Source organism: Triticum aestivum, chromosome 4B, assembly GCF_018294505.1.
Source record: "Triticum aestivum cultivar Chinese Spring chromosome 4B, IWGSC CS RefSeq v2.1, whole genome shotgun sequence".
NCBI lineage: Eukaryota > Viridiplantae > Streptophyta > Magnoliopsida > Poales > Poaceae > Triticum > Triticum aestivum.
The window spans coordinates 534,837,983-534,859,616 of record NC_057804.1 but is presented as its reverse complement, the minus strand read 5'-3'; the positions used below and the strand labels follow the sequence as shown (position 1 = coordinate 534,859,616).

Genomic DNA, 21,634 nt, shown 5'->3' with positions numbered 1-21,634 from the left:
GGTATGGTAGTAGAGCGCACGCCCTACGGGGAGTCTTGCTCGTGCCGGAGTTGCTTGGCTTCGGCAGTTCGGCTCAGCTCGAGCTGGCCGGAGTTGCAAGCGCGGCGTGTGGTGGAGTCGTGAAGGTAGAGAGAAGAATATTTGTAGTGTGCGGCGAGGTGAAAACTGGGATGTTGGAGTAGGTTCGTGTACGGGCGGAAAGCTTCAGAGTTGACGGCCAGTTATCCCTTTTGCTAAGCATCCCATTTTGACCAGCTCAAAAACACGTCCCGTTTTGACATTTCGCCGGATGGGTGGTGTGACCACGTATCTAAACTCGTCGCGTTCCGGGTTTTATTTTCGTCCCACCATTTTCGTCTGGTTCTTTTTCGTCCTCCTTCCCACCTTGGTTTTTTTTCCGTAGGTTTTTTTCGCACCACCCCTCCCGCTAAGAAAAACCCGTACGACACCCCCTCTCCTCTCGATCCTGTAAAGCGAGCGAGCGAGCGACCCACGATTCCCTCACCCTGGCTAGGGTTCCTAGCCCCTCCTCCTCCACCGCCCCTCCTACGCCGCCACCGTCGCCGAGCGCTTCCTGACCTCGCTGGGAGCAGACAGCAGGACCCCACCGCCGTGCCTCCCTCTCTCCTTTCTCCTCTTTCCTCTCTCTCTCTCTCTCTCTCTCTCTCTCTCTCTCTCTCTCGTCTCTGAACTACGTGTCGTTCCTCTCTGCAGGTGCCTTCATGGCCGCGTCATGGATCTCCCCGCCGTGGGCTGCTTGCTCCTCCTCGGACGGCCTGCCTCGCCCACGTCCAGGTCTAACTCGTGGGACGATGACGATGCTGCCACCATCGCGAATCTCTACGGCAGGCTATGACCGTGGCCGTGGCGCGAGGAGCGACGAGCTCCGCAAGGGCATGCCCTGGAGCGAGGAGGAGCACAGGTTGTAATCTCTGACGACCTGTTCTCTGATTCTCATGCCCCTCCCGATTTTGACATAAAGATTCCTGCTAGAGTAGCAGGATGGTGCTACACTGATCCTTAAGACCACAAATTTATGCAATTTCCTTTTTTTATCATGTGGATGTCAACAAAAAGGGACCCGTGTTATATTGTCATGCGCCAGATTCAACTGTTTGCATCGAAGTTGTTTGGATTCACCAGGAGGAAGCGGTCAGTCGTTTTTCGTCCACATCCAATGGACTACAATTTCAGATTAGTTTTTGTTTTCACAGCAATTCGAAACTGCAGAACACATGTTCATCTTCCCCCAACCTACACAGTCAATAGTAATAGTTTTTATGATGATACATGAGCCAGTACTATGGCTCAATTTGATATGCTATTTGGATAAATACACTTTTGTGGAATTGTGCGAACTTCTCTTCATGTTGTTTACAGGCAGCCAAAGTTACACATCCAGCCATGACGACTACATGTAATTGTTTGTACATAAGCCTCAGCTCAAGATAAGGTTGATGGAAGTACTTTCTATATATGTTCTCCCCATTTAATATTTTTTTGATAAGTTCTATGGGATAGCTGGAGCAATGTTTGTTTTATTTATAATGTGTACATCTATGTATCATAACTTGTGGCTGCATGCCTATCAAGTATTTGATGCATTCACCTGAGATTAGTAATGATGTTAAGTCCTCCTAGATTAATCTCATATATACATTTGCAGGTTGTGCTTTACGATCCTAATGAGGGATTCGACAAGAAATATTTTCCAATCGGGAGAGGTTTCGTATCAGTTATATGAGAAGTGCAATATTTGGTACGTGTTTTTCTTGCTTATGTTTTCAGCCATTGTATCATCTAGCAATTAACCTCTTTTCCAAAAACTACCGCACTTTCATTGAAAAAAGAACAATTGTACTTGATGGACAACAATGGATGTAGGCTAGCAAAATAGACGTGATCTATTTTCGCCTTTTTAAAATATCTTCAGAATTGTACACTCACTCACCATATTACTCTTCTGATCTCCATAGAGGATTATGTTTGTGAGCATGTTAATTGCAGTCTTCTATTTATGAAGTAGCCATTCATTGGTCCATGTTTTGCTGATCGACTCAGACAAAGTATACAGTTTGCTTGAATTTATACTGTGATATGAAGCCAGGATAAGTTTTAATCAATGGCAATTAAAAGTTTTGTTTGAATTGCTGAAGATCTGAAGAATCCACTCACCCAGAGATCTTTTTAGTTGGTATGTATACATGTCTAATTTCTGAATGTTTGAGTATATTGGACAAGACCTATATAGGCTAACACTTGGTGTGTGCTTCCTACCGATGCTGACTGGGCAGATCTAATATTGTTTGCAACTGGTGTCTAAGTTAATATGCAGTCTTTCCAGTGATTTTGGATATGCATAGAGATTGCTTTAGTGAGCATGGACACATATTTCTTAGTTACTACCTTCCTGTGCTCGCAAACCTTACCCACCTCATTTCTTAATAGATTGATGAACATCAAGTTCCCAGCCTGGTCCTTTTCTCCGTCGAATAAATGGAGAACAAAAAAATGAAGTTTTTGTCTGCCAAATGGTCATTTGGCTACACCATTTATTCAGGTTATGAGCCTGCTGAAATGGATGTTAGCTACTGGTTAGGAAAGAATTAGTTCTTGGTCGTTTTCTGGCCTTGCGTAGTTCAACTGTTTCCACTGTTCCCTTTTGTTTTGGGGTGTTGGCCAGTCATTTCTTTGTCGTACTTTGGCGCTTTGGCCCTTCTGTTATTCTATGAAGTTTACATGCAGCTCTCCAGTATGGTTTCAGATTATCCTGGTTCCAGGTTAAGATTGTTTGTAGAGTAATCATACATCAATAGTGTATGTGCGGTCTGTATAAAATGGATAGGCGTAGGTTTTCTTAACCAACTTGCTGCACATTATTGGTTCCAGCTGAAATATATTTTTCCTGCATCTTACACCAAGGGAGATTCAGGGGAAAAAGTGAGGTGCATAACTATAACAACAAGTCAGGCAAGATACCGGTGGTGTAGGCTTCAACATTCAGTCGTTGTGGCCACAATGCACTTTTATTTCATAATATACCCTGCATGTTTTATATTTGAGAGGGAATTAGATTTAGCCTAGCCGTGCCATCCATCCCAGATGCTAATAAATTGTGTAACTACCTAAGTTCCTTTTTGACTGCAGAAATAGCATCGACTGCAAAGATGGAGTATGTTTTACATGTTTTTTGTTGTTGAAAAAAGTATGCTTTTCATCTTAACCATACACTCGACAAAAAATGCTATTTTGCCAAAGAATTTCTTGTTAGCTGTGGTATTTAAGCTCAGAGTTACTAACTCAATGAGGTGTATTATAAATTTGGAGGTACTCATTTTTTTTTCACATACAGAAATGTATTTGACACCTCTGAGCATCTACGGATCTTGCAATTGGTAGATAGCATTTGCCTTTTGAAAATTTTCTTTGAGACCATGTGAGTCCGAAGATAAATTGTTTAATAGTGAATGTTGTTATATTTATGCAAGTTGGATGCTATGGTGGTGATGGTGGTCGGGGGCTCCGATGCGGAGGCCCGCAAGGGGGAAACGGAAGGTGGCGGAGAAAGGAAGGTCATGGCCGGGAAGCAAGTTAGGCGCCACCGTATGGACAGGAAAGAGGGCGCTCGGAGGTACCTAGGAAATCGGGAGGGGCTGAGCAAGACGGCCAAGGGTGTCGCCAAGGTTTTCGGCGTCTAGCCGTCCACTCCTTGAGGTATATTCCTGTTTTTTTTACATGAACCACCATCTCCAAATCTCCATGTCCACGCCCATAGTTTTGATCCATTTCACTATTTTGATCCATGGCCTCCATGTTGTTCATCTCCCAACTGCTGACGGGATGTGCCTTGATCTACCTCTCGACTAGAACCACAATTAGTCATTGGGTCAATCACAGAACCTATCAGCAGGACATTATTTCCTCTACCTGTACTTGATGTGTTAGTTGTAATGCAAATTAGGATCAACACTAATACAGTATTTATGTGATTAATTCTAGAATTTGTATACTGATTTTGCAGGATCATTTTGACAATATATTATTTCTATTTAACTCTTTAATGTCTTGGTGTACATCTTTGTTTTCATTCTCTATAGTGGGCAACAATATGCTCTATGTGCATAAACACTTATAAATTTGAGTTGGTACGTTGTGTTTCAGTGTACTATATAATCTCATTTGCTCTTTTGATAGATTTCACATTTTGTCGACTTGTACTTTATCTGTTATTGTTTTCAGCCCATTAGAACAAAGGGTTTATGCTGGTCCCATGTAACTGCATTCTTATCTGATCATTCAATTGTCTTTTTTCCCTATTTTTTGTATATTGGGCGATGCACTTTGTGTAGAACTAAAGATTAAGACGAAGAGAAACATTAGGCGCAGGTCAACAAGTTTCGTTATGGATCTGATCATGCAATTGTCCTTTTTCCCCCTGTTTTGCTATAGATTGATAGATGAGCTTTTTATAGAACTGAAGATTAAGAGGAAGAGAAACATTGGACACTTCAGAAAGTTTCGTTATGGAGGCAAAACTAATTTGTTGGTTCATATAGGAGATTGGATGACTATTGTAATATGAGTGTTGACAAGCTGAAGAAGATGGCCGGTGCCCTGTGCCGGAGGCAAGGGCAGCGTGCACATGTGATTTCTATGGTACCCTGTCATCCATAGGTAGTGTCATTGGGTTTTCTGCAAGCAGTAGCATTTCCCGCTTTCAACACATTATATGTTCTACATGTATTCATTTTACCTGTGTAAATAGTTTGTCTCAGACCCGAAATATTTCCTCATAATCAGTAATTTGTGGGCCTTGTAAACCATTGCTTATACCCTGTGTAGAAATGCCAAATTTGAAGTGTGCAAGCTATGCATACTGATTATCATCCAAGCATGCTATTGTCACATTTTGAAATAGATCTTTCAGTGAATGCCATTTAGTATATGCATATCAGCTTAGAGTACAGAAATATGAAACCTTTGCCTGCTTGTTATACTTAGTTTTCCTTCCACTGATGATAGGAAAAAGAAGGAAGTGCACAATACTACGATCACTGATGATAAGAGACTTCAAAGCACTTTGAAAAGAGTAGGAGACAACACCATTCCTGGTATTGAAGAGGCAACATTTACAAGGTTGATGTAGTTATCCAATTTCAGAACCCGGCAGATGAAATGTTGACATGCTGAACAATTACTAATGCAAAGCAAAACTAAGGATCCACTCACAAATTTCTTGTAAAAATGGAATTTCTTGATTTCTTGCAGTGCAAGCTTCAGCTCACACGCTAACCTCCCAAACGACCACTTCTCCGTCAGTCGACGTGAAGACATGGGCCGCGCCAGTGTGGTGCAAGTCCTCCAGTTTACCTGGCGGCGCGACACCAAGTGCCCTCATGGCAGAACTTAGGATGCACGACGATCATGGGATATAAGAAGAAATAGTGGATTTGACTGTCATCAGGGATGGGACCTCAAGCTCGTAGGCATAAAAAATTCTTTGCAGTATAACACCCAAGTGATTAACCTGTGATAATCAAGCTTAGAAAAGAGAGCACTACCCAGTAGTTGGTTATGCAGCAGGAGATGATATGACTTCAGTTCTTCTTCACATCACATAAACATAAAAATTTCTTTCTTTAACCAGTAGGGATTATTAATTGTTGCCAATGACTTTTATCTCCCTATACATCACCTATCACTATATTATGATGATTTGAGACATAATGGGGTACATATATTCTTATGATTCATCTAGCAGTGTGTGATTTCTTGACATTTTCCCAGCAATTTCACTTTGGTTTTCTTCTTTGCTTTTAGGTATTTGTGTTATTATCAGAACTACATATGACAGAATATAATTTGGCATTTTCAATGCTAGCACATGGAGCGGCAAGAGGGAGGAGAGGACCTATGGTGGCCAGGTAACTCGAGGATGGAGGGGAATTGGTGTATAATAAGCCTGCACTCTTCAAGAAAATACATAGGATAATTATGAAACAAGGTATTGAAAAAATGAGAAAATATAGGTGACAAATACTTGAGGGGCTGTAACTGCAAGACTAAAATTAACGGAAAGGTAACCCTTTTTCTTTTTTAGATGAACAAACAGCTAAGCCAGTTGAGGAGCGATCTCCAGCAGCTCCCCGGTCGCCAGTGGTCTCAAAGATTGTCTGCTGAAAGATGAACAAGTGATCATGTTCTAGCATTGTTGAAAGCAGTAGTGAATGTTGATGTATGTACATTTTTCGTTCAGTGTATTGGAAGTGCAAATTTGTATATACTTTAATGACATTATTTACTGGATTTTAACATATCTGATATATTGGATTTTATCTTGTGTTCTAATGGTGCTTCAAATATTTTTACAAAAGAAATAAGAAAATACTAGAAACAAAATATTTAGCGTACTATATGCACGTCTAGCATACTAACCGAGGTGTAGCATGTCTGCATGTGTTTGTATATCTGATGGAGTTTGGTCATGGGGAGGTGCGACTTGCGGCGAGATCTATGGCCGGTGAGGGAGGCCTCTCAGGGGCAACAACCTACATTGGACGAGGGCATCTGTGAGTGTCTTTGATGCAGTGCAGGAGACGTCTGGCGGACGGAGGGGATTGTGAAAAGTGGTGGATCGCAACTGCTTGGATGTACTAGATCTAACGACTGGTATGCATGCTTGAACAATAGTACTTATGTTACGTGAGTAATGTATTCCCTCCGTCCCAAAATTCTTGTCTTAGATTTGTCTAGACAAATCTAAGACAAGAATTTTGGGACAGAGGGAGTACGATAAAGTGAAACATGGTGGACATGGCACCGTGGCAGAGCTGGCGGAGACATGTAAGTGGTGATGCTGAAGCTGGCGGCGGAAGTGATGGCCAAACAGGGTTCCTTAGCACTAGCGAGGAGGCTCATGGGTTCCGAGGACCAATGAAATATTGCAGCAACAACGTATTGGGTTCCATTTTCTGGCGGAGAAGAACTAATGAACGACATGTGCGCGATTTGTTTGTTCATTCATTTGATCGATCCTTATTCCACTAAACTCAGATTCATTTACTTTTGTACAGTTTGGTGGATCGAGAAATTTAGTGATATTAATTGCAATGAGGAATATCATATATCCATAAACATCGGAATTTTTGTCCCGTAGAACATGATCATGATGAACTAGGAAGACTTTTAAAATGCATGTGGCAACGCACGGGCATTCTACGTCTCCAAATCTCCATGTCCACGCCCATAGTTTTGATCCATTTCACTATTTTGATCCATGGCCTCCATGCTGTTCATCTCCCAACTGCTGATGGGATGTGCCTTGATCTACCTCTCGACTAGAACCACAATTAGTCATTGGGTCAATCACAGAACCTATCAGCAGGACATTATTTCCTCTACCTGTCCTTGACGTGTTAGTTGTAATGCAAATTAGGATCAACACTAATACAGTATCTATGTGATTAATTCTAGAATTTGTATACTACTTTTGCAGGATCATTTTGACAGTATATTATTTCTATTTAACTCTTTAATGTCTTGGTGTACATCTTTGTTTTCATTCTCTATATGCTCTATGTGCATAAACACTCATAAATTTGAGTTGGTACGTTGTGTTTCAGTGTACTATATAATCTCATTTGCTCTTTTGATAGATTTCACATTTTGGTCGACTTGTACTTTATCTGTTATTGTTTTCAGCCCATTAGAACAAAGGATTTATGCTGGTCCCATGTAACTGCATTCTTATCTGATCATTCAATTGTCTTTTTTCCCTATTTTTTGTATATTGGGCGATGCACTTTGTGTAGAACTAAAGATTAAGAGGAAGAGAAACATTAGGCGCAGGTCAACAAGTTTCGTTATGGATCTGATCATGCAATTGTCCTTTTTCCCCCTGTTTTGCTGTAGATTGATAGATGAACTTTTTATAGAACTGAAGATTAAGAGGAAGATAAACATTAGACACTTCAGAAAGTTTCGTTATGGAGGCAAAACTAATTTGTTGGTTCATATAGGAGATTGGATGACTATTGTAATATGAGTGTTGACAAGCTGAAGAAGATGGCCGGTGCCCTGTGCCGGAGGCAAGGGCAGCGTGCACATGTGCTTTCTATGGTACCCTGTCATCCATAGGTAGTGTCATTGGTTTTGCTACAAGCAGTAGCATTTCCCGCTTTCAACACATTATATGTTCTACATGTATTCATTTTACCTGTGTAAATAGTTTGTCTCAGACCTGAAATATTTCCTCATAATCAGTAATTTGTGGGCCTTGTGAACCATTGCTTATACCCTGTGTAGAAATGCCAAATTTGAAGCGTGCAAGCTATGCATACTGATTATCATCCAAGCATGCTATTGTCACATTTTGAAATTGATCTTTCAGTGAATGCCATTTAGTGTACGCATATCAGCTTAGAGTACAGAAATATGAAACCTTTGTCTGCTTGTTATACTTAGTTTTCCTTCCACTGATGATAGGAAAAAGAAGGAAGTGCACAAGACTACGATCACTGATGATAAGAGACTTCAAAGCACTTTGAAAAGAGTAGGAGACAACACCATTCCTGGTATTGAAGAGGCAACATTTACAAGGTTGATGTAGTTATCCAATTTCAGAACCCGGCAGATGAAATGTTGACATGCTGAACAATTACTAATGCAAAGCAAAACTAAGGATCCACTCACAATTTCTTGTAAAAATGGCATTTCTTGATTTCTTGCAGTGCAAGCTTCACCTCACACGCTAACCTCCCAAACGACCACTTCTCCGTCAGTCGACGTGAAGACATGGGCCGCGCCAGTGTGGTGCAAGTCCTCCAGTTTACCTGGCGGCGCGACACCAAGTGCCCTCATGGCAGAACTTAGGATGCACGACGACCATGGGATATAAGAAGAAATGAGTGGATTTGACTGTCATCAGGGATGGGACCTCAAGCTCGTAGGCATAAAAAATTCTTTGCAGTATAACACCCAAGTGATTAACCTGTGATAATCAAGCTTAGAAAAGAGAGCACTACCCAGTAGTTGGTTATGCAGCAGGAGATGATATGACTTCAGTTCTTCTTCACATCACATAAACATAAAAATTTCTTTCTTTAACCAGTAAGGATTATTAATTATTGCCAATGACTTTTATCTCCCTATACATCACCTATCACTATATTATGATGATTTGAGACATAATGGGGTACATATATTCTTATGATTCATCTAGCAGTGTTTGATTTCTTGACATTTTCCCAGCAATTTCACTTTGGTTTTCTTCTTTGCTTTTAGGTATTTGTGTTATTATCAGAACTACATATGACAGAATATAATTTGGCATTTTCAATGCTAGCACATGGAGCGGCAAGAGGGAGGAGAGGACCTATGGTGGCCAGGTAACTCGAGGATGGAGGGGAATTGGTGTAGAATAAGCCTGCACTCTTCAAGAAAATACATAGGATAATTATGAAACAAGGTATTGAAAAAAATGAGAAAATATAGGTGACAAATACTTGAGGGGCTGTAACTGCAAGACTAAAATTAACGGAAAGGTAACCCTTTTTCTTTTTTAGATGAACAAACATCTAAGCCAGTTGAGGAGCGATCTCCAGCAGCTCCCCGGTCGCCAGTGGTCTCAAAGATTGTCTGCTGAAAGACGAACAAGTGATCATGTTCTAGCATTGTTGAAAGCAGTAGTGAATGTTGATGTATGTACATTTTTCGTTCAGTGTATTGGAAGTGCAAATTTGTATATACTTTAATGACATTATTTACTGGATTTTAACATATTTGATATATTGGATTTTATCTTGTGTTCTAATGGTGCTTCAAATATTTTTACAAAAGAAATAAGAAAATACTAGAAACAAAATATTTAGCGTACTATATGCACGTCTAGCATAGTAACCGAGGTGTAGCATGTCTGCATGTGTTTGTATATCTAATGGAGTTTGGTCATGGGGAGGTGCGACTTGCGGTGAGATCTATGGCCGGTGAGGGAGGCCTCTCAGGGGCAACAACCTACATTGGACGAGGGCATGCGGGAGTGTCTTTGATGCAGTGCAGGAGACGTCTCACGGAGGGAGGGGATTGTGAAAAGTGGTGGATCGCAACTGCTTGGATGTACTAGATCTAACGACTGGTATGCATGCTTGAACAAGATACATCCGTGTCTAGGAAAATCTAAGACAAGAATTTTGGGACAGAGGGAGTACGATAAAGTGAAACATGGTGGACATGGCACCGTGGCAGAGCTGGCGGAGACATATAAGTGGTGATGTTGAAGCTGGCGGTGGAAGTGATGGCCAAACAGGGTTCCTTAGCACTAGCGAGGAGGCTCATGGGTTCCGAGGACCAATGAAATATTGCAGCAACAACGTATTGGGTTCCATTTTCTGGCGGAGAAGAACTAATGAACGACATGTGCGCGATTCGTTTGTTCATTCATTTGATCGATCCTTATTCCACTCAACTCAGATTCATTTACTTTTGTACAATTTGGTGGATCGAGAAATTTAGTGATATTAATTGCAATGAGGAATATCATATATCCATAAACATCGGAATTTTTGTCCCGTAGAACATGATCATGATGAACTAGGAAGGCTTTTAAAATGCATGTGGCAACGGACGGGCATTCTACGTCTCTAAAAGGATTTGCTAATAACAACAAATAATCAGTACCACCACTAACCCTTTACATGATGCAATGTCAGTATATGTTTCACATCACGTCGCATCCGTTCTCTTAGTGTAGTCGGAGTGTTCATCATTTTTTGCAATTGGCCTGAAAGATATCGAACCTCTAATATGTGGTTGTAAGATGTGCTTTGGTTAAACATTCTATTTGCCCACCTTCAGAGAAGTGTAAATGGCATTTGGTTTTTTTTTGAGAAATAAATGACATTTGGTTATTCATGTATACCACCAGCAGGACTCATGGGATTTATGGATTGTCAATAGCCCTCATCTGATTCCTTGATGTACTTATATCGCTTTCTTTTCGGTCTCCTTTTCATTCGAGCGGGGCGATGAGGGAAAGAACTGGTTGTGGTGAAAGTCAGTTTAGTGCATCAAGGATTGGAGGTTCTGAGATTTGCAAGAGGTGATGGAGGATGTTTAGTTACTTTGGCTCATGATATAGTACTGGAACATGAGTACAACCATAAGCTTATTCAAAATCTAAAGTTCCTGACTGCAGGAGACATGTACTCCCTCTGTTTCTAAATATAAGTCCTTTTAGAGATTCCACTATAGAGACTAGATTCGAATGTATATAGACGCCTTTTAGAGTATATGTTCGCTCATTTTGCTCTGTATGTAGTCTATAGTGAAATATCAAAAAAGACTTATATTTAGGAACGGAGGGAGTATTTTGTAATCTTTTTATTTTTCTTCATTTTTGTTTTCTTCTACTTATTTTCAATTTGAACGAACGGAGGGAACAAATTGAAGTTGGGTAGCTACTATACAGTTTTATAGCAGTAACATTCTGCGAGCTTCTTAAATTTGGTATCTATGAATAGTTGATTTGTTCGTTTTGATTTATATAGCCTTGTAGATGTTCACCTCTCTACCAGATTTCCATAATGGAATGTCGTCCAGTGTATTCGACGGGCAGCTCAGCTTGCACGTGAATTGGACGTGGCAAAGCTTATCTTGGAGCAGACTCAAAAACAGTGGCAGCTAAATTAAGAAGCTCGGAAATTGATAGATCAATCTATGGCCTATTGCTGAGGAGGTAAAGGAGTGCATGCGATCAAGAGAGGAGTTTCAGGGTGGCATGGGTGAGATGCTTGACTAATGGAGCTTCCCTTTGGCTAACTAAAGAGGATTGTGCGAATAAGTTATGTGAAACTTGGGCCAGGTACATATCAGATCGTATTCGTGATGTTTTTGGTCTCGGATCGTGCTGAAATGAATGAATAAAACAAAACCCATTCCAACTAAAAAACATGACTTTTGAGTCGTCAATAGGAGCATCTATAGCCGAATTTCGCAAATCCACGCACCCTAAAAGTCCACATAAGCACCCGGTCATTGTCCGGTTTGAGCCTCTGTTTGTCCGTTCATGCAACCATACTCCTCATTTTGTCCCTTGTATATCCGGTGACGTGCATGTGCTTGGTGGAGATGAAGAGAGAGAAAGAAAAGAAAGAAAAGGTAGTCCATGGTGGGCCACATCCTACGTGGCGGATCGACCATGCGCGTCTATGAGCCTCATATACTCTCCATATATGGTGTCAATATGAGAGTCTGCGGATAGCCTGGACCGGGAATGATATAAGGGGCCGGGTCGGGTTACCATTTTCCTTCTCTCTCCTGTTTGGTCAACGATCGGGCGTGTCCGCAGATTTGAGGGGACCGGCTGTATGTGCTCTAAGATTATTGTGTTTGATAATATGATGTGTGTTAGCCGACTGTCGAAACAAAAAAGATGTGAGTTAGCTTAGACGACATTGTTCTCGGTAATATTAGCTCAGCGAGTAGTACCTCATTTTTTTTTCAAAAGCCCGTGGCGACGCACGGGCGTTTTACTAGTGAGAAATAAGATCTCACGTACGCCGGTTTCGTGGCAGGCAGTCAGGCAAACAAAACGATGTAGTGGTCCGTGAATTTCGCAGCCCGCTGTCGTAGTCACCATAAGAAATTCTTTGCAAAACACGAGCCGCATGTCCAAGAAAAATGGAGGGGGACGATCGAGAGGTGCATGCGTCGTCACGACCGTTAGTGCACGCCGAAACAACCCATTCGTCCCAACTAGGGCTGGAAATTAAACTCCGTGAGCTAAACGAGTAACTCGTGACTTTGACTCGACTCGATTTGAACTCGTGAACTAACGAGTATAGTCGAGTTGTAGTCTGAGCTCGTTAACAAAATAAACTTAATGACTTAAGCTAACAAGTTAATCATTTAACTCATTAATATTAGTAAGAAGGGACATTAGATAAGCGAATATCTGATTCGGTTCCCGAGCTCATCTACACCTTATGGACAGTAATTTCAAAAAAAAAATGCTAAAAATGTTCAAAATATTTAAAAAAATATGGTGAAAGATGCTTGAGTGTGTGATGTCCGTGCCAAGTTTCAGGTTATTCGGACATCTGAATAGCTCTCGGCAAAAAAAAAGCAGATCTGAACAATGCAAAATACTAAACTTTTCTACAGACCCTAAATTTGTCTTTTTTTGCCGAGAGCTCGTGAGATGTTCAAATGTGCTGAATTTTTGCATGGACATCACGAACTCAAGCATCTCTCACCCCCAAAAAAATGGAATTTTTTGAATTTTTTTACTCCCTCCGTCCCATAATGTAAGACGTTTTTGCAAGCTATGTTAGGTTGTAAAAACATCTTATATTATGGAACGGAGTAGTACTATTTTTTAGTGAATTTACCGTTTACTCTCAGGCTCATCTGAGCCCGGGTGCCAAAATGCCCCGTCCCTGTCGATTGCTATCATTTGTAGATTGCATCATGCACCCTTTTGATATGTATCGTTGATTGCTATGATTTGTCAAGAAAAATACATGGCCATGACTATTATTTTATAGATTATTGTATATCTTCTATCTTCATATATATAACAAGTTAAACGAGCCAACTCGTGAGTTACATGAGTCGAGCCGAGTTAGAATTTGAACTGGTTATGTTAACGAGCCGAGTCAAGCTAGCTCGTTAGCTTGACGAGTTCTAGCGAGTCGAGTCGAGATCAACTCAGCTCGAATTCCAGCACTAGTCCCACTACAGCCACCTTCGCCAGACGTTATCTACTAGTCACCGAAGAAGATGACATAGAACTCTTGGAGGAGATCCTCACAACTAAACCGTAAGCGAGCAGTACCCTATTATGACTTGAATCCAAGCCCATCTTCTTGCGAGAGGTACTCATGACTCATTGCTCTAAGCAACCTAATTCCCTTTCGCGGGCCTAGGCATCACCCGTTGATCAACGTGTGAAACCGACTGCTAAGAGCATTGGTCCACTCATGAGCAGCTCATGGCACGGCCTACTATCATTGATCATCAGCTTGTGCCACTGTATGCTCGGATGGTGCCCACTGTTGAAGCGCCTACCGATCAACAGGTCGATGCAACGACACCGCCTATCATGGTGGGAACTCACAACAAGAGTATTGGTCATAGTGCGACAAAGCCGACGACCAAGCACAAATAGGGCCATAAATATCACACAGGTCCACAACAACATAGAGATTATCTACAATAACAGTTAGATGCTCGATCCAACAGAACTGCTCAAATAGCAGATCAATGTAGAAGCTCTCACATGTTCGAAGTACGCCAAATATTTGCCCGCTACAATATAGTACGATTGTGCATGTCTCTACATGTGTGTACAACCAATTTTTTTCTTAAAGAGAACGTCAAGAAGAAAGGTAAAATTTGCAAGAGGTTACAAAAGTTTTAGCATGAAGATACAGGTCTTGTGGTGTACTACGAGTCACATTCCCTTACTAAACCAAGTTTTACCGCTATGCACTTTAAGGAGTTGCCTCTTCTAATAACTTTAATAAAATCAATGTGTCTCTTGTGTGATGCTTCACATAGTGAGTACTTCAAAACTCAATCAACTTTTCTCTAAAAGGTTGTAAATGATAAACGATAACTCTTTTGTTTTTCTATCAGGAAATCGGCATATCAAAAAGCAAAGAGGGAGAGGATGGGTTTCTTAGACCCACAATAAATCGGGTGTAAGTAATCGATGTGATAGGGTTGGTATCTTCAACTATGTCGTGAAGGCGCTCGTCACCTACAATGGGCAAAATTCATTCTACTTCCATACTGCAAGAAGTAAGTTAATCACACAACCATATCAAGTTGATTGTATTTGACTAACATAGCTTGTAAGAGCATCTCCAGCCGCGCCCCGAACAAGGCCCCCCAGGCGACTTTTCGGCCGCCGACGATAAAAAATCAGCCCAGTCGCGCCCCCAAGGGCCCAGTTTTCGCCGGCTCGGGCCGAAATTGGCGCCGACGGAACCAACCCGAACCCGGCGCGCTGGGGGGGGGGGGCGCTCGGGGGCGTCGGGTGAATCGTTTTTGGTGCGAAAAAGTCGCGGGCCAGCCGCGTCAGCGACACCGCCCGCCTCGTCTTCTCCCAACGTCTCGGTTTCCCGCGGGGAATCAATGGCAAGGCTGTCGCCGGTCAACTTTGCCATTAATTCCTCATTGGCGGCGCATCACGGGGCGGCGCGCCGATGCCTCCCCTCCCTCGGACGCGTACACACGGACGCGGCACGGCTATATATGGCCTCGCTCGCCTCTGATGAGCACTACCTCTCCCAAGCGCCGCCGCCGAGCTCCTCTCCCCCAACCCTCCCTCTCCCGTGAGCCGCCGCCCAGGCCCTCCATCTCCCTCCCCTTTTCTGATGGCCGAGCGTTTCCCCGGAGACGAGGCGGCGACCAACGGCTTCGGCCGCCATTCGCTCCGCGAACAGGAGTCGTGGCTCCTGTTCCAGGCGAACATCCCGGCGCCGCCGGACATGCGCGCCGGGCCGATGGGCTGGAGGCTCAGCAACGGGGGAGTGCCCATTCCCCCATTGCCCGATGCCGTGGCCAAACCCTCCTACTTCGCCGACGAGGTCGAGATCGTGCGCGCCTCCCTCACCGACGCCGAGCTCTCCCTCCCCCCGTACGCCGCTGACAACCACGCGGCTTGGGCGGCGTACTTCGAGCACCACCAGCAGCAGCGGCTGTCGTCCACCAACGGTGCGCCGGTGGTCGGCGGCCTGAAGAACAGCGAGGGGCGCCACCTGTGGTGGGGCGCCCCGGCCGCACACTTGAGGACGTGCTAATGCACCTCGAGGGCGGAAACAACCTGCCGTTGGCGTACTCCCCCGGCGAGGGTCGCCGCCCCGGCGCACCGCCGACGCGATGGGCAATGGGCGCCAAGGAGGTTTAACTTCTCCTCCTCTTCTTCCTCGTCGTGCTCTTCCTCCCAATCCTCCGGCACTCCGACGCTGCTCAGCGTCAAGGCCAAGCCCGCGGCGGAGACGTCGCTCGGCCGGCGCACTCGCAGCGCCGGCATCGTCATCAGCGAGGGCGGCCGGCGCGCCTCCTCGTCGGCTCCTCCTCCGCGCTTTCTCAAGCCGAAGACGGAGCCGGGGCCCGCGCCGGTGAAGACGGAATCGGAGCTGGCGCCGGTGAAAACGGAGCCGGGTCTGGCACCGGTGAAGAAGGAGCACAGCGAGGTCGAGCTCGACAACGACGCGGCCCTTGAATGGGCATGCCAGGACTCCCTGAAGATGGCGAGGGAGCGCCAGTGCGCCGCCCTGCGGCGCTTCGCGCAGCGCCGCCGAGGCCGCGATGAAGGAGGAGTCGTCATCATCGACGACAGCGACGACGACGACGACGCGCCGCCGCCGCCACCAGCCGGGGAGGGGTCCAGCAGGGGCGCCCGAGTCAAGGAGGAGAAGGCAGACGATGGTGGCGACGACGACGACTACTCGGCGTTCAGCCCGTTTTTTTAGATTAGTTTATATATTTGCTATGTATGTAATGAGATGGCGACTACTCGACTAAATCCGCGAATATATGCCCAAGTTTGCCAAAATTTGTCGTGTTTTAGCCGAACTTTGCCTAAATTTGATATACGAAATTTTTTTAACGCGCCTGGGGGCGGCGGCTGGGGACCAACTCGCCCCAGGCCCATTTTTTGCGCCGGGTCACCCCGGCGGCGATTTTAGGTGCCCCCTGGGGGGCCAACGGCTGGAGATGCTCTAAGTTCGTGGGTTTCTTATTTGTAGGGGCCATTGGATTTTGACTAGTGGTTGGGGCGCCACCCTGTGGCACCGCTTAGAGGAAGTTATGTGCACATTTTCATTTAAAAAATAGATGGAGTCCTTGTCTCCATCTAGAAAACATTAAAAAAAATCTCACCTCCATCTCAAAAAGAAGTAAAAAAGAAAAGAAAATCATCAATGCAGCCTACCAGTGAGCGCCACTTTGTGTAGCCCTTCATTTAAAAAAATGTGTGAGGTCATCACCTCCATCTAAAAAGGAAAAACACTTAAAAAAATCCTCACCTCCATCTAAAAATAATATTCCAAAAGCTTATTCACGCGGTTAACCAGATTGCGCTACGTGGCATGACTGGTTGGTCGTCCTTCACGCGACGCTTAATGGGTTTAATTGCCACCGCAGAAACGACTTGAGAGGCACATGGGGCAAACCTCTGGAGCACGTGTTCAGTATAGACAAGTGGATCAAGGCAGTGGATTGTGAATCCACCATACACGGGTTCAATTGTCGTCGATCGCCCATGATATTATTGTAAATTACAAAAATGCAATTTTTTATATCCACCATCTGCTAGACCAAGAGCCTCCTCAATGGCTCAAAGTGTAGAGTTGCCTGCTAAGAGAAGAAAATAGCCATGTCCTCAAGTGCTCAAGTTCCTGCTTCTGATAGTGATCTTCCACGGTCCTCTGCTCAGGACATAAGGGTCATGATGATTTGGCCTCATCCTCTCCTTCCTCCCGCTTAACACCGGTGATCTATTCAGGGTTTCTAACTCATAATCACAACTAAACACGAGGGTTGCGCCCGTTGCGAGCGTGGGTTTTCATAACCCCGTTGCGCAAAAATATGGGATGCAAATAGAGCTCTTGCACACTGTTGTTAATTTATGGACAAAATCTATGTATGTAGACACGTGATCCGTACACCTCGATCAGAAAAGATGTGATAAGATACCGAAATCGTTTTTTTCAGAATTTTATATCCTAAAGTAAACGAATACTTACTCCTATGATAGTCATGTGTTCAAGTTGCTAAAGAAATACGTTTTTTTATGTATATGCACCAAAAGAAATAAAAAACAGATTATATCTTAGGGATTAACTTGTTCTTAGCATATGATACGACTATATCTTTACACAAAATTCTAGTGTCCTCAACCACCACAAGGGACCAATCTTTATGGATTTTGTGTTCTGAATTTAGGGACTAATTGCAGGAACACGAGAAATATGCCGTGCGATTTATTTATACATGATCATGACACTGACAATATTTGCGTATACAAACATACGCGTCGCCGCAGCGTGGCCTGGAGGCCTCGGCAGGCGCTCTAGCCGGACAGGAAGTCCTGCCTCTTAACGCTCTGCAAGTTCGGCCTGGACATCAAGTGCGCCATTATGGCCCCGCCGCTGAGCGGGCCGGCCTGCCACACAGTGTTCTGCTGCGTGGAGTTCCCCGGCAGCGCCACCGTCACGTAGATCGTGTACGCGCCGGCCGCGTACTCGGCGGTGGGCGGCACCGGCACGGCGAACGAGAGGGTGGTGTTGTCCAGCGTGGGGGACGTGGTCTTCAGGATGGTGGTGAGGACGGACACGGCGCCGCTGCCGCCCAGCGAGGCGACGAAGACGTTGCTGCCAGCCATGCCGCCGCTGGCGCTGGGGTTGATGCCCCAGGCGACCCAGCCGGTGGCGTTGGACTCCGCGCGGAACGCGATCTCCGCGGTGCCGTTCGCGGCGTGGTACGTCCAGTATAGGCTGGCCTCGAGCACGGGCAGGGTGTGGCACCGCTCGAACGACCGGCCCGCCTGGAACGTCGCGTTCTCGCAGCCGTGCTGCTGGGCCGTCGCGCCGGCGGCGAGCAGCAGCATGGTGGTGGCTACGAGTACGAGGAGGAGCCGCGCCATGGAGCCTTGCTCGTGCTGCGACGTTGCTTCGTTTCGGCTCTCCGAGCTGGCCGGAGGAGCAACGTGTGGTGGCAGCAAGCGTGAAGGTGGAGAGGGGCTATTTATAATACGGCCGGCGACGTGAAAGTTGCGATGCTGGAGGTACGTGCACGGGTGGATGAAAAGCTCCAGAGTTGACGACGGGTTATCTCTTGCATTTCAGACCCCTCGGTAGCATCGCAAGCATAACTTCCTCCGCCGTGCCGGTCCTACTTTCCATTTCATCAGAGGACAGAGGGTAATTTTTGGCTACTCTGTGCGTTTTTTTTTGAGCAAAAGAGGGTTTCCCCTTCAATTTTCATTAGAGAAACCAGCAAGCATCCGACAGGTTACAGTTCATAAACCGATCTTATTACAGCCCAGAGATAGATCAAAGCAAAGACAAACAAAGAAATAAAAACAGGGTAGCCGAGGGAGTCCTGTATTAGGGGGTCCTCGGACAGCCGGACTATGTACTTGTGCCGGACTGTTGGACTATAAAGATACAAGATTGAAGACTGCGAACGGTGGTAGAGGTTGGAATTGGCGTGGGCCTGATGGTGGGCCTACGGGTGTCCTTGGCAAGGGCCTCGCCGTAGCCCCGGCAAGGGTCTTGCCGTGGGGCCCGCTGTTATCCCCGGCAAGGCTCTTGCCGGGGGCCTTGTGGTCCCCCTTGTCTGGGATCCCGCCAAGGGTCGTCATCTTCAATAGTGTGTATCTGATCTTGAATGTCTTCATAAAGATCTGCATGCCACCACGGGGATATCTCCTGAATCCTTGCCCCATGGGGGCAGTGAACCCAAGGGTGATTCGCTCCGTAGGAACGAAGCAGACTCCCCCGGCAAGATCCTTGCCGGATTCGCTCTTTGTGGTCTTGGTCTTGACGTCGTTCTGCTTCTTTCGAGCTTCGGCCTTACCTTGGCTCACCTCCCTTGCCTTGCTCGGTGCGGTGGCGTCCGTGGCTCGGACTGCCCGTGCACGGTTATAGGGGTACAAACAGTGTACCCCTCTTTTTGTACACCGACAGGAGCCCCCGGGCCTGGGCCACACGTAAGCGCAATTGCGTCGTTGGGCTAGGCCCAAAAACGGTGCGCGGGCAGGCGGGGTAGTTTTTACCGCGGTAAGTTTCTTCGCGCACTGCGCTTCTCATGCCTCCCGTGCATGGCTCGGCGTGGGGAGACGTGTGTGACGTGGGAGGCATGCGTGGGGCTGAGCTCTGTGCGCATGCGTCACGTCGTGGTAAAAGGGGGCGGTTCGCGCCTTCCCCATAAACGGAGGGAGGCGTGGAGGCTCGGCCCATTCACTGAACGGGGCCGGGGCGTGGTCTTTAGGGCGCCTCCCCCCACGATCACGGGGTGGGGAAAGGTCACCTCACCTGTCGCCTCGGTCCTACATGCCTGCCACGTGGTTCTCACGTGTTCAGGGTGGCGAACGGCGGAGGCGGGGAACCTGGCCGTCGCGGGCCGGGGCAGCGAGTTGGTCCTAGTTCCCCGCGCCTTCCGCGTCTTGATTGGCTGAGTGGGGTGGCCGAGCCCCCATCCCGGCTCTTTATAAAGAGCGAGGGGAAGGAAATGGCGTCCCGCACTCTTCCATCTTCTCTTTCCTTCAGCTTCTGCTCCCCCCCTCTCCCCACCCGCCATGGAGAGAGAGAATCCTGTCTCTTCAACGGTGGCGGCGAGGGTCGCTGCTCGACAACGCGCCCTCCCTTCCCCTTTACCCGCGGTGGCAGAGCCAGCCGCGAGGGGAAGGGGAGGGGGCGAGGCCGCGGGCGAGGCCGAGGCGCTCAGGGAAGAGGAGAACGGGGCGGCGCGCCGGTCCCGCCTCCACCAGTAGTTCCTCCCCCCATGGAGGGCCATGTTGGGGATGACCCTTGCGAGTTCTTCGTCAGACTGCGCCGGTCGCCTCGTCGTCGTCGTCGTCTCCCGACTCCATTCACGAGCGAGATGGAGCTGGATCCGCTGGAGTCCTTGCGATTGCACAAAGGGGCTGTTGGATCAGCGGTACGCGAGCTCGCGTCGACTTTCCAGCCCCTCACATGATGTATCTTGGCCGAGGGTGGAAGACGTTCGCTCATATCCACCGCTTGACGGCGGGGCTCACCCTCCATTTCAAGCTAATGGAGGGCGGCCTCCTCTCCATCAAGGTCTTTGGGTGCTTCGGGACTCGGGCAAGGTGCTGCGTGGAGAGCTCTTCTGATAGCGAAGATTCCTCCTCGGGCGGGAGTGACGAGGAGGACAGCGGCAGCGACGACGAGGGTAGCGGGCGGTAGGATGACGGGTCCGACTAGGTGTCGGGCGCCGCTCCGTGTGGCACCGGTGATCCCATCATCCGTGTCGCCGGCTTCCTGAACTTCTCGGGGTCGCCTCCTTGGGCGGCTGGCGTTGGGAGGCTGCGGAAGAGGAAGAGGGCGGGCGGCAAGACCGTCAAATCGGAGTACGCGGGCACCGACGCCTTCGACGCGTGCTGACGTCCTGCCGCCTCGTCTTCGAGCTCTGCTTCGGGCTCTGCCATCACCATCCAGCCTTCGGACGGTCACCGAGATGTTCTCTTGGTGCCCCCTGCCACCCGTAGCTCGCCTAGGCGCTCCTTTTGCCCTTTTTGCCTACTTGACCTGCCTCCTGAGGAGAGGGACAAGAAAGGGGTTACGGGCACCTTATCATCCAAGCATGCTATTGTCACATTTTGAAATTGATCTTTCAGTGAATGCCATTTAGTGTACGCATATCAGCTTAGAGTATAGAAATATGAAACCTTTGTCTTCTTGTTATACTTAGTTTTCCTTCCACTGATGATAGGAAAAAGAAGGAAGTGCACAAGACTACGATCACTGATGTTAAGAGACTTCAAAGCACTTCGAAAAGAGTAGGAGACAACACCATTCCTGGTATTGAAGAGGCAACATTTACAAGGTTGATGTAGTTATTCAATTTCAGAACCCGGCAGATGAAATGTTGACATGCTGAA

The 21,634-nt window shown here is 46.4% G+C and overlaps 1 protein-coding gene across 1 annotated transcript; it reads right to left on the bottom strand.

Moving 5' to 3' along the window:
• Nucleotides 1-18,023: 18,023 nt before the first annotated feature.
• Nucleotides 18,024-18,675, bottom strand: LOC123095134 (cytochrome b561 and DOMON domain-containing protein At5g48750-like). The gene has a single exon (XM_044516949.1). It carries the CDS (start codon nucleotides 18,650-18,652, stop codon nucleotides 18,080-18,082), a length of 573 nt encoding a protein of 190 aa, XP_044372884.1. The 5' UTR covers nucleotides 18,653-18,675; the 3' UTR covers nucleotides 18,024-18,079.
• Between the last annotated feature and the right edge of the window lie 2,959 nt (nucleotides 18,676-21,634).